This window comes from Melanerpes formicivorus, unplaced genomic scaffold (genome assembly GCF_026170545.1).
Source record: "Melanerpes formicivorus ecotype bairdi unplaced genomic scaffold, bMelFor1.0.p_v2 SCAF_24, whole genome shotgun sequence".
Lineage (NCBI taxonomy): Eukaryota > Metazoa > Chordata > Aves > Piciformes > Picidae > Melanerpes > Melanerpes formicivorus.
Genome location: NW_027142376.1, coordinates 8,470,383 through 8,484,310, shown reverse-complemented (window position 1 = coordinate 8,484,310; position 13,928 = coordinate 8,470,383). Strand labels below are relative to the sequence as shown.

General features: G+C 50.7%; 1 protein-coding gene across 1 annotated transcript in view; it reads right to left on the bottom strand.

Annotated features, from left to right (window-relative positions):
* Positions 1–13,928, bottom strand: part of ULK4 (unc-51 like kinase 4) — a 165,337-nt gene that overhangs the window by 2,915 nt on the left and 148,494 nt on the right. The window contains exon 36 of the mRNA XM_068152788.1: positions 1,562–1,650. Within this exon, the coding sequence (XP_068008889.1) occupies positions 1,562–1,650 (89 nt within the window). The remainder of the gene's footprint in view (positions 1–1,561; positions 1,651–13,928) is intronic.

Here is a 13,928-nt window from a genome sequence, read left to right as displayed (position 1 = left end):
CTCACTGAAAAAGAAAAGGCTACAAGCCCACATTTTGTCACTCTGAGTATGATTCAATTCCACAGCACTAAAAGATGTGTAGATGCGGTGCTGAGGGACAAGGTTTGTTGGTGGACTTGGCTGTGCTGGGTTAACAAACAGCTGGACTGACTTAAGCTTCAAGGTATTTTTCACCCTAAATGACCTTAGGATTCTGCATTTGAAAGTGCAGGTTTGGTTCCACCCAGTTACTAAGCAGAAGGGGTTGGTTGTGTCACTCTTAAAGCTGCCTGTATCTCCGAGATGGAGCTTGGCAACTCCTGGCTGCTCCACAGCAGCAGGAGAGCACTGAAAGCAGCTTGAGCCCAAGCAGTGCCCCTCTTGGCACGTGCCTGCCTGGCTGGTCCTTCTGCCACACAGGCAGAGCCAAAGATTAGAAACCTGTTTGTAAAAAAATGAGCAAAGCAAAACCACTCCTTGCTCCCTTCAGCCCAGTGACAACACGTGGGTGGAAGGGCCTGGGAGTTTAGGCTACTCAGAGGATGGCTGAGGTCCAGGAACTCAGCTGCAGCCCTCTCTAAACCACTTCCAATTCTGCATGAGATACAGAGGCTTCTTAGCTGAGTTCAAGCCCAGGCAGAGGAGAACAAGTTTGTTAGGTCATAAGGAATACTCTGGAAGAATGCCACGTGAGGGAATCGGGGGAGACGGCAGAAAAGCCGTAGCCTCCAGAATCAAGGCGGCCATTCAGCTAGAGCTGGTGAAAGCTTGCTAGCCCCAGGCTTCTGCCTGCCTATTGCCAAGCTGCCAGTGAGAGTCCACTACAAGTTTGGTTAGTTCTTGGTGTGCATCCCCTTATGTTCACCGTGTCCCAACATTCCCTCTCCTGCCCACAGAGTACACTCTGCCCTTAACCTTGAGGAGCCCATTTCCCAAACACCTCACCCACCAAATCACAAAGAACACTGAGATTAGGTTGGTGCTTCACACACTGATCTAAAACCAGCACAACAGCCCAGGGCAGCAGTGCAAAACATTTGAGGGGCAGGGAACAGTAAATCCTTCATGGTTATTATCCAGGGGCAGTATCTACAGAGGATGAGCTGAGGTTGGCCAACTTGTTGGGACTAGCACCTCGGTTCTGGCAGAGGCAGCCACAGCATTCCCCCAAGAGAAGCCACAGGTACCTTGCACCAAAAGCAGCTCTGCCCTTCAGCTGTGTGCTTGAAAGGAATCAGCTTGCCAGGGCACCAAACAATTGCTTCAAAGCAGGGCACAAAGAGTGCTCTGTGCACCCAGCCCACTGCTGAGACCCACTGGCCAGGGCCCAGTTCAAGTCACAGAGTGTTTGGAGTCAAATACTTATAAACCCCAACTCAGCACAGCTGGGGATCAAAGCAGGACAGCTCCGTGCCAGGAACACCAGCAAGCTCTGAGGAGAGCAGTGCTGGGAGTGGGGCCAGGGACAGAAACCCGAGCAGCTTATGCTGCAGGGAGGTGATTACAGGAGACCATCGCAGACAAAGGAGGAGACAAAAGTGCTCTTAGCCCTGGAAATTCCTGGAAGCCCGAGGGAACTCACCTGGCAGTCCGGGCCAGGCTCTGGAGCGCTTGGATGAGAGCATCACCATCATTCTTCAGGCTCTCTGAGCACTTCTCGTTTGAAGTTACCTGGAACAAAAAGAAAGAACCGTTATCAAAGGCTTCACAACAAATTCCTCTCTGTCATTTTGGGGGGCTAGGGGAGAGGGAAACAAGTTCTAGCATTGATTACAACTGTAAATGGAATGTGGCTTTAAAGAGAGCCAAGAGAAAGCCCCTCACTGAACAGGGCTGGAGTTCAGGCACAGACCATCTACAACGACTTGGCTCAGTTAATGACTGCTGTTCCAAGTCCCTGTGTGTGTGCAAATTCACACATCAGAGCCTGCCAGCCCTGATCCCATCCTCAGTACCAATGCAAATCCAAGCCCTGGGAGAGCTCAGGAAGGCAGCCACTTTCGTTTCCCACTTCAGGAGGCTTCTCTGAGAGGAGCCAGCTTAAAATGTTAGCACAGTTACAGACGGCATTTTCCAGTCAGTAGGGAAATACCCACACAGGAATGAATGTCACCTACAGAGCAGGGGACTGAGGGACCAAAGCTTGACACCTTTGTGTGTCGAGTGAATCCTAGTCAGAGCTGGGTTTGCTGCCGGTGTGCCTTACCACACTAATCTCTGGTGACAGGTTTAGTGTTTCCCCAGCCTTAAGCTTAAGCAGTGTCAGGACGCAGCTCCAAGCAGCCACACATTTCCTGAGCAGTTAAGCAGGTGAACGGGAAGGTCACAGGGGATGTGACATGGCACTGAGAGAGCAACAGACACTGAATGCTTGGCAGCTTGCTGAAGAAGCTCTCATAGCTCCAAAAATCACTAAGAAAAAGGTTTGTGTGTCAGTTCCTGCTTCCAAAGGTAAATAAATCTTGGCTGAAGAGAAAGGAGGAGGACCAGGGCAGCTGATTATTTTGATACTGGAGGAGTTAATACTTGAAAAGAGTGGCAAGGAGTTTCAAGCCAGCATGCCACAGCTGGCCCTGCTTACTCCTGATCAAGCCTCTGGGCAGTCTGCCTTCACATCTCCCTCTGAAGTCCCAGAGCAGCCATGGACACAGCTGCCACCCCACCTTCATTTGTCAGCAGTGTGCTGCAACAGCAGCGTCACTGCATCCACAATGGCAGCATCCTGCAGCTGCAAGGAACAGGAGGAGCTGTCTGGAAGAACCAGAGGTGTAAGCTGTGTGCTGGAAAAACCCACAGATGCTGTTACCCCGCTGCAAATCATGAGTAAATCCTGATGACAGGTTACTAAACCTTTCCACTGGAGGTTTGTATAAATTGCATGTCAGGAATCCATTCTTCTGCATTTGTCACTTGTTGCACACAGGATGTTTGGTCACCTGGGTCCTGACTGTGGGAACCCCACCACACCTAAGTAGTAAGGCAGGGAGAAAAGTGCCTTCACTATCAGACATGGCTTCCTGCTCCTGCAGAGTGCTCATGGCTTTGCCAAACACTTCCTCCATCCCTGCAAATGTTGCGGGTCAGGTTGGATGGGGCTCTGAGCAGCCTGCTCTAGTTGAAGATGTCCCTGCTGACCTCAGGGGGGTTAGAACTAGATGACTTTTAAAGGGCCCTTCCAACCCAAACCATTCTATGATTCTATGAACTTCTGCAGCTCCCCAGCTGTCACTGCCACGGTCTCTGCACTTCCCAGATTTGTGCCCCTTGTTTATCTGCACACTTAAAAAGTACCAGAGGTCCCGGGGGGAGGAAGGGCACCAGGACTGGAGCTTGCTCCCTAGAATTACAAAACCAAATATAGGTCACCGGTATCTCTAGTGCTGGTACATCCTAACTCCTGGCTCCTGACATCTGTACAGCCCTCAGTCTTTAAATAATTAGTCTGTGTTAGACAGAACACCCAAAACATGCTGAGCTGCAAGATCTGCTACCAATCACAACTTTGCCTCCTCACACGCTCCGTTCCGACCTGACACAGCCCCACCGAGCTCTGACTGCCAGCGTGCCTGGGTTGCAGCATGCCTTGTGTTACTATTAAGAACACACTTGTGTGGATACAAAGCATTTGAATGGAGAAGATTAAAGTGGATTTACATGCACAGAAACCCTACTGGACAGAGGGAGAAAGTCCCATGAGATCATCCACCCCACCTCCTGTTACACCTCACTGCTCAGAGCAGCTTTCAGCCCCAGGCAATGGGCTTCTGTGCTATCCATCCACGGGAGCTACTCCCCTGTCTAACACAATGCTTCAAGACCCTTTCAGCAATAAAAGCAGGGCCAAAGGGAGGGAAATGATCGGGGCCTTTCCCACCACGAGCAGCCTGCAAACTGATTTAAATGGTGTGACCCACATTGAGTACACATTTTCTTGAGAGCCTCACCTACCGGCTTCACCCCCCCCGCCCCGAGGGCTGTGGGTGGAGACCAGCCCCAGCCAGCCGGCGGTGCCACCAGCACACACAAACGGAGAACAGGCACAGAGAACACAGGGCTGGATGGATTTACACAAGCACTTGGGGTGTCCCCACCTGCTCTCCATCTCTGGTGTCCAGAAAGCTGCCATCTACCTCCAGTCACCCACACTGTGAGGCTGGGAGAGACCAACACTGCAGAGGCTGAGGATAGAGCAAGCTGCTGGTGCCCTGCAACCAGCCGCACTGCAGCTGCCCAGGAGTTTTGGGCAGCTCTCCCCTGCTGGTACTGCTCTGACTGCCAGCACTCTTTTGCCCCTTCCATCAGCCTGTGCAGCAGGTCTGATTGTTCCCTGAGGGATCAGAGGGTCTCTCACATACTACAGATCACCTGCTTGACACAAAGCCCATGAGAAATGCTGCCTGAATGGCTGGGCACTGCCAGGGCCCAGACTAAACTGTAGCCATGTTTCTAATTTAAAAATTGTCCCAGTTTTGTCTTTGGGGATTTTTTTTCCACAGACAAAAACAAATCATGACAGGACACAGAATCAGAGAATTGTTTAGGTTGGAAAAGACCTTTAAGATCATCAGGTCCTTTCCTATGAGGACAGACTGAGGGAGTTGGGGCTGCTCAGTCTGGAGATGAGAAGGCTCCAAGGAGACCTAATTGTGGCTTTCCAGTATCTGAAGGGGGGCTACAAGAAAGCTGGGGAGGGACTTTGGAGGGTGTCAGGGAGGGATAGGACTGGGGGGAATGGAACAAAACTAGAAATGGGTAGATTCAGATTGGATGTTAGGAAGAAGTTCTTCCCCATGAGGGTGGTGAGACACTGGCACAGGTTGCCCAGGGAGGTGGTGGAAGCCCTGGAGGCTTTGAAGGCCAGGCTGGATGTGGCTGTGAGCAGCCTGCTGTAGTGTGAGGTGTCCGTACCCATGGCAGAGGGGTTGGAACTGGATGATTCTTGAGGTCCCTTCCAGCCCTGACAATTCTATGATTCTAAGTCCAACCATGAAGCCAGCACTGCCAGGGCACCACTAAACCATGTCCCTCAGTGTCATATCTATACAGCTTTGAAGTCCCTCCAGGGATGGGGACTCCACCATTTCCCTGGGCAGCCTGTTCTAGGGCTTGACAACCTTTTCTGTGAAGAAATTCCTCCCAGTGTCCAACCTAAACCTCCCATGCACAATTTCAGGCTGTTTCCTCTTGTCCTGTTACCTAGAAGAGACCAACTTCCTCCTTGCTACAACCTCCTTTCCAGTAGTTGTAGAGAGCAAGGTCTCCCCTGAGCCTCCTTTTCTCCAGGCCCCAGCTCCCTCAGCTGCTCCTTAGACTCTTCACCAGCTCCATTGCTTTAATTCAGGTGTGCTCCAGCACTCAGCAAAGCCATCAGTAAACCATGAATTTCCATGAACTAAAATCACCTGCACCAAACATTGTAGGAATCAATGTCTTTTTCACTGGGCTTGTTCCCTTTTCCTGCTCCCCAGCAGCACTGTGCCTTTTCCCCACACCAGTTCAGCTCTCATTCACTTGGACTTGAAACAACTAGCACAATGGGCTCTGGTAACAATGCCGTTTGCTAGGGCTGGCTACAACACATGTTCAAGGACATCATCAATAGCTATTCCCTTAATTGAAAAGGTAATTAAATCTCATTTAGTGCTACACTTACTGCAATTTAACAAGGATTTCCAAAGTACTTTTCATTATTAAGCCAAGAGCCACTCTGGTCTATGACAGGAGGAAGGCCATCATATGTCAGGATCAGCACTGCCCAACATTTGGGGTACCTGTTCAGGGATTGTGGGGCTGCTAAAGCTGAGAGCAGGAAAAGACTTAACATAAAACATTCACTGGGAGATTGTCTTCACTAACACACTGAGAACTCTGGGGGCTGCTGGTCTAAGAGGTTATTTTTGCAATTCAAGTTTCCAAAAAGCAGGGAAACTTACAGGACAATTCCTTTTCTTACAGCTGCTTTCACAACCCAGGGCTGCTTTCTCTGCTTACTCATAACCCACATCTTCTAAGTTCAATGACCTGGGTAGTAAACAACTCTCTCACCATTTTGAAGGGAAAGAAATCCTCCTGCTTTGCACAGGTTTCAAGTAAGCCAGAAAGCTTGATGTCACAAAATCCTAGAATGGCTCAGGTTGGGACAGACCTCAGAGATCATCTCCTCCAACCTCCCCACCATGGACAGGAACACCTCTCAACTAGACTCAGCTGCTCAAGGCCTCATCCAACCTGGCCTTCAACATCCCCAGGGAGGAGGCAGCCACAGCCTCCCTGGGCAGCCTAATCCAGAGTCTCACCATCCTTGTACTGAGGAATTTCTTCCTAAGCTCCAGTCCAACCCTGCTCTCCCTCAGCTTCAAACCATTCCCCCTTGTTCTGTCTCTAGGAAGCCTCACAAAAAGACCCTCAGCAGCTTTCCTGTAGGATCCATTCAGGTACTGGAAGGCAGCTCCAAGGTTCCCCTGGAGAAAAAAACCTTCCAGTGCTGTGGGCCACTCCACCCCCATCCCAGGGGAGTCACTGGTACTTTCCTCCCAGGCTGTAGGTGCTGAGCTGTTCCCAAACACTGCAGTCATTGTCACTTGGTTTGTCCTTCACAACTCACAATGACCTGGCCAGAAGCATGCAGCCACACCTCCTAAATGAAGGATCAGCAAGAACATGTTGCAAGCAGGCACTCCCTCAGGTGAGCATCTGTGTGACATAAAACTTAGAGATCCTTTGACTGGCTTCAAATGTCCTAAGCAGGAACCTTTCAATCAGTACAGATACTTCTCCAAGCACATTAATGAAGCTGGCAGTGCCCAGAGGAGGGGTGACAAATGGATCCTTCCTGTGCCATGAATGAGCAAACTGAGACAGTGACACAGCCCTGCCTTTGCCTAACAAAGGGCCAGACCCGGTGCAGCATTCAGAGCCAGTCAATGGCTGTCAGAGGCTGGAATAATCAAGTTTTGTACCAGCCCCCACAGAGCAACCCCAGCCAGGGAATGAGACACTTGCCTGGCACGTGGGGAACACACAGCTGCTGGAGGACATGGATACCTGCACCTTGACATGAACTTACCTTAAGTCCTCTCCTCGCTGGAGCTCAGACAGCAAGTGAAAACTCATGCTCCCGGCAGCAGAGGCCACAACTTCAACCCTCATTGCCCCCACAGTGGCCTATGAGCTCTAGGTCAGCAAAGGTCACCATTTTTGTTGCTGCAGCACAGTTCACACTGGATGGGAAGAGGCAGGGAGGTTTGGAGGGTTCCCACCATGGCACAGCGTGGGAGGCAAGAGGCAGTGTGGTTCTCCAGGATGGAAGCACAAACTCCCACTCCCAGGTGAACACTCCAGCTATTAGAATACATTTTATATCCAAGCCAGGAAGTTTGTTTGGGGGGGTTTAAAATAAAAATCAAACGAACTAAAAGCAGCAACAAAACCCTCAGCCATCTGCAGTGCTCTTTGGTGAGGTGTTTAATCTGACAGTTGCTAGACAAGCTCTCAGCAGGTATGTGGGACCAGACCCTTCCAATCACTTAGAGGCAATCACAGAGTCCCAGAATGCTGGGGGTTGGAAGGGACCTCCAGAGATCATCCAGCCCAACCCCCAGCAGTTTACAGGTTGTTTGATGAAAACTGAAGGTAGCTCTTGCCAGGCTATGTGAGTGTAGCAGGAGAACACCTGAGGCCAGTGTGCTCACAGAGACACTGCACTGGGGAGGCCAGGAGTTATTTGTGCTCTCCATGATGTATGAGAGCTCACTGTAAAAGGGTCAGAACCTTCCAGGCCTTCCCTCTGCCCCCATCAGGGCACACTTCCCTACTGCTCCTCCCTCCACACTATCACAGTACCACAGTACATTAGAAGTTGGAGAGATCAGTGAGTCCAACCCCCCCTGCCAAAGCAGGATCACACATGGTTCAGCTGCAGAGACACACAGTGTGTGGGAAGAGCAAAGCAAGTCAGGCAAGTTGTATTTCTGTTACTAACTGCCAGCTCATTTCAGCAGGCCTGAGCAATACTGCTGCACCATAAAAACGAGAAAGTTACAGCAGCAGGAGTGTCCCAGGTGTGCTTGGGCAAGCACACTGCAGCCAGCCATTGCAGGCACCATTACAAAGGCTTTGTGGCCTTCAGATCCTGCAAATACATGTAAAAACAAGCAGGGATCTGTGACAAACCCTCTACACCTGACAGCTTAGCTCTGAGTTTAGAGTTCAAAAATAGCTCTTTTTATTTGCTGGGGTTTTTTGGCTTTTTTCCCCCCCTCCTCTTTATGGAAAACATTTCTTCCTTCACTGAAGCCAGCAGCAAACTCCTTTGAATTCTGATAAGGCCAAGATTTCATTCGAGGTGGTTTGTTTTCTCCTCTCATTTGTATGTGGGGGCAGGTTTACTCCAAGTTCAAAGGCACTTCCATGGGTCCCAGCTTCCCAGCAGCCTGCAAGGCACCGTCTCAAGGCCCATTCACAGAAAGACAAGGACTGACTCCCACACCATACACAATGCCTGAGTGATTTTACACATCGCTTGACACCATCCACTATGAGGCCATACTCCAAAGACACTCCCTGTGCTAGCTGTGGAGCTGTAAAACCACCTGCTGGAAGGGGCACTGTCCAAGCATTGAGCTAACTGCTCAGCGGAAAACCTCTCTCTGTCCTGTTTGATTTTCTCATGTGTTGTGTATTGCAAGCAGTGTTCTCAGCTGGCTCTCAGGAAACACAAGTTGTCTTTACAACACAGACAATAGCCATGACTGCAGCTCCCATTCTCTCTGACTAGTGATTTGAAAATATTTGACCATCAAGAACAGTGTGGCCAGCAGGAGCAGGGAGGTCATTCTGCCCCTGGACTCTGCACTGGTTAGGCCACACTTTGAGTCCTGTGTCCAGTTCTGGGCCCCTCAGTTTAGGAAAGATGCTGAGCTGCTGGAAGGTGTCCAGAGAAGGGCAACAGAGCTGGGGAGGGGTTTGGAGCACAGCCCTGTGAGGAGAGGCTGAGGGAGCTGGGGTTGCTCAGCCTGGAGGAGGAGGAGGCTCAGAGGAGACCTTATTGCTGTCTACAACTACCTGAAGGGAGGTTGTAGCCAGGTGGGGGTTGGTCTCTTCTCCCAGGCAAGTAGCACCAGAACAAGAGGACACAGTCTCAAGCTGTGCAGGGGGAAGTTTAGACTTGATCTTAGAAAGCAGCTCTTCACAGAAAGAGATTGCCCATGGAATGTGGTGGGTCAATGTTCCTGGAGGTGTTTAAGAAAAGCCTGGATGAGGCACTTAGTGCCATGGTCTGATTGATTAGTTAGGGTTGGGTGATTGTTTGGGCTCAATGATCTTGGAGGTCTCTTCCAACCTGAGTGGTTCTGTGGCTCTGTGACTCAACAGCACTAAGAGTGCAGTCTCTTCACACCCAACTCCCCACAGCTCCAGCAGCAGCAAATGGCAGTGCTGCCAAGGCCTCTCAAAGGTCTTTCCAGAGACTTCCACAGAGCACTGTGGTCTCAACAAGCCGTGCCTGGTCAGAAGCCAGCCCAGCATCCATGTGACATCCAAAATAAACACAGGTCACCCTGTTCCTGGTGATCTCACCAGCCACACTGGCTCATCCATCAGCTGCACGCCAAGGACTCCTGAGCTACCATCTCAGACTAGGTTCACTGCAAACAATGATCCCAGCTGGTCTCAAATATCTGCTTTAGCAAAGCAGAGCCACAGACTGAGCTTACACAAACCTTGCAGACCCCTCAGATCTCACAGCTCCCAGGCAGCTGCCCTTCCCCACCTTGCTGGATCTGCTAAGAACACTTCATGTCCCCAGCACACCTCACCTTGATGGTCTCTTATGACTTCTCCCTCACAAAAGGAACAGGGAAATTCACTGGAAGAGTTTTTCCTGGGCTGCATCCAAAGCATTGTTGCCAGCACATCCAGAGAGGTGATTCTATCATTTTGCTCTGCTCTGGTGAGACCTCACCTGGAGTGTTGTGTGCACCTCTGGAGCCCTCAATACAGGAAGGACATGGACCTAATGGAGAGGGTCCAGAGGAGGACCACAAAAATGATCAGGGGGTTGGAGCACCTCTGCAATGAGGACAGGCTGAAGGAGCTGGGGGTGTTCAGCCTGGAGAAGAGGAGGCTCCAGGGAGACCTAATAGCAGCCTGCCAGTACCTGAAGGGGGCTATGAGAAGGATGGGAAGAGGCTGACTGAAAAAGCCTGCAGTGACAGGACCAGGGGTAATGGCTTCAAACTAGAGAAGAGCAGATTCAAGTTGGATATCAGGAACAAGTTCTTCACTATGAGGGTGGTGGAACACTGCAACAGGTTGTCCAGGGAGGTGGTTGAGGACCCAGCCCTGGAGATATTCAAGGTGAGGCTTGATGAGGCCCTGGGCAGCCTGATCTAGTTGGGGATGTCCCTGCTGACTGTGTGGGGGTTGGACTGGATGACCTTTGGGGGTCCCTTCCAGCCTGAACTCTTCTATGATTCATTAACCCAGCAGGACCAACTGAGTCTCAGATGCAATGTTTACATTCCTTTAGGAGCTATCATTGAGGCTCAGATAAAAAAAAACCTCATACAAACAGCTAGGAACACACACTGAAACAAGGTACAGATTCTCTGCATATCCAGATTTCCCCTCAAGTTCATCATCCTCTAGATCTTATACACCAATGTCCTTCACAGCCTCTTTTTCTTCATCAGCTTTTCTCCTGAAATAGCTTCTGACAAGTACCTCCCAACCCTCTTAAATGTTGATTCCTGTAACTCATTTTTTCCAGTGCTGCTGTCTTTTTATAGTCTAATAACTCAGCTCCTGAAAAGGATCCCTGAATTTCAGCACCTGCCATCCCTTATCAGCTCCCCATAAAATCACAGAACAGTCTGACTGCTGGGGTTGCAGCCAGCTTTCACTGATCTGCCCCACGTGTTGGTGCTGGCTGCCTTCTCAGGTGTATCTTCTTCCCATGATCACCTAGCACAGCTGAGCCTGGATCTGTCACTGACCTCTTTAGTGCTAGGACAATTCAGATAATATCAGATATTTACACACTTATAAGGGTGAGAATCATAGAATCAGTCAGGGTTGGAAGGGGCTTCAAGGATCATCCAGTTCCAACCCCCCTGCCATGGGCAGGGATACCTCACACTACATCAGGTTGCTCAGAGCCACATCCAGCCTAGGGCTTCAAAACCTCCAGGGATGAGGCTGCCACCACCTCCCTGGGCAACCTGTGCCAGTGTCTCACCACCCTCATGGTGAAGAACTTCTTCCTAACATCCAATCTGAATCTACCCATTTCTAGTTTTGTTCCATTCCCCCCAGTCCTATCACTCCCTGACACCCCCAAAGTCCCTCCCCAGCTTTCTTGCAGCCCCCTGCAGATCCTGGAAGGCCACAATAAGGCCTCCTTGGAGCCTTCTCCTCTCTGGACTGAAGAATCCCAACTCCCTCAGTCTGTCCTCACGGGAGAGGAGCTCCAGCCCTCTGCTCATCCTCGTGGCCCTTCTGAGGACATGTTCCAGCATGTCCAAATCTTTTAACAATGGCTCCAGAACTGGACACAGTGCTCCAGGTGTGGTCTCACCAGAGAGGAGCAGAGGGAGAGAATCACCTCCCTCGACCTGCTGGCCACACTTCTCTTGCTGCAGCCCAGGCTCTGGTTAGGTTTCTGGGCTGCAGGTGCACACTGGTAGCTCATGTTGAGCTTCTCATCCACCAGCACCCCCAGGGTCGTTTTCTTCAGGGCTGCTCTCCCTGCCAAGCCTATATTGGTGCTTGGGATTGCCCTGACCCAGATGCAGGACCCTGCACTTGGTCTTGTTGAACCTCATGAGGTTGGCTTGTGCCCACCTCTCCAGCCTGTCCAGGTCCCTCTGGATGGCCTCCCTTCCCTCCAGCGTGTCTGCTGCACCACACAGCTTGGTGTCATCAGCAAACTTGCTGAGGGTGCACTCAATGCCACTGTCCATGTAGCATAACAAAGATGTTAAACAGGACTGGTCCCAGTGCTGATCCCTCAGGGACTCCACTTGTCACTGGCCTCCACTGGGACATGGACCCACTGACAGCCACCCTTTGGGTGCAGCCATCAAGAATCATTACTGCAGATCACTCCTCACTCTTTGGGAAACCAGTGACACCCATAACACACTGGAAGGCACAGAGCTTTAAGCAGCAATTAACTCTACAGGAAAAGCATGCAAGCAACCCAGGAATAGGCACAAACCCCTCAGCAGCCAGGCCTGTGGTGCTCAGGTCAACTGGCCAAGCCCCTAGGAATTGCCAAGAGGTTGCAACATGAGGAATTTGTGGTTTAATGTATGCAGCCTCCAAAGAATAACACCTTCAACTTGACATGGGCCCTTGTCCTGCTTTAAAATGCTCCTCACAGAGCCTACTACACCTTGAAAAAGGCAGAGTGATGTCAAAGACAAATGCTGTCAAAGTTGTCCTCACACAGGTCTATGACTGCAACCCAAGCCTGATCTAGCATCCCTAACTTCCCCTGAGCAGCAGAACCTTTATATGGCACTGATTAACTGCCATAGAGGGTGAAACAAGACTGTAAAAGCTCCTGCTCACACTGGTTGTCATCTGGGCTTCAACACAGGACTCCAACGCCCAGTTTACTATGTTAGATTTAGCATGTCAGCAAAAGCAGGAGTATGGGAAATTAAGAACTAACTCAGACTATGAAAAACACAAAGCTAAGGAATCAAGAGTACCAAAAGCATGTTAGAAAGTCACAGTGAAGTCTGGTTTGGAGTGAAATATGAAAGCATTACAAATTTAGTTCCTCTGTTGCCCCCTCTAGACTTGGTTTCTATGGACACATAAAACTTGGGCTCTGAGGTTTTTCTTATTAGGGGGAGAAAGCATCACAATATTTCTGCTCTATGTGAAGGCAACTAAGGATGTAAACAAGGGAGCAGGGACACAAGTCCATAGCCCCCCAGTTTCTGAGGAAAATGCTGCCTTATGGAACAGCTCCATTTCCATAAAGTGGTAAAAACTGCCATTAAAAGCAGTGGGCTTCTGCAGTCACTGCTTGCTTACTGTCACGAGACAGATGGCTCTGGCCACCTGGCAGAGAGCAAGCAGCCACTGAGCCAGGTCCTTGCTGACCTCAGAGAAAATCATTTTGGTCTCTTCACACTTCCCTCCCCCCTCCCCCCCCAACTAGCCCAATTGCATTTAAATATCTCCCTGGCAGCTAGTAAGTCATCCACGTGCAATTACTGAGAGGAGGTCAAAAGGAAGTAACAGTGATGAGCCCAGCAGCTGACACAGCCTGGCAATCTCTGCAGCATTGCGCTGTGTAAAATTACACTGCAACACCAAACGAGAGCAGCCACCCTCTGTGCCCACAGAAACAACCACCAGGCCTCCACAAGGAGAACAACAGCCACAGCCACTGCCAGCCACGCTGGCCTCCAGTGCTGGATTCAATAAACAGGCAGCAGGTTTCAGAGCTGCCATCTCTCTGAACAGCCCAGAGCCGAACACCTGCCCCCGTGAAAGCAGAATGTGCTTCTCATGGCTGAGCATGGCAGCAGTGCTCTGCAGACAGCTCTTGCATCTATTCAGAATGTTACCCAGCACCCAAACATCAGCACAGTGCTCTTTGGTGGAGAGCATCTCATGCTCCAAGCAAGGGGCAAGCAAGCAAGGGGGGCTGGAACACCTCTGCTATGAGGACAGGCTGAGGGAGCTGGGTTTGTTCAATCTGGAGAGGAGAAGGCACCAGGGAGACCTAACAGCAGCCTGCCAGTATCTGAAGGGGGCTACATGAGAGCTGCAGAGGGACTGTTTGCAAAGGCCTGCAGGGACAGGACAAGAGGCAACAGCTTGGAATGAGAGCAGAGCAGATTCAGATTCATGTGAGGAATAGTTCTGCACCATGAGGGTGCTGAAACACTGCAACAGGTTGCCCAGGGAGGTGGTTGAGGCCTCATTCT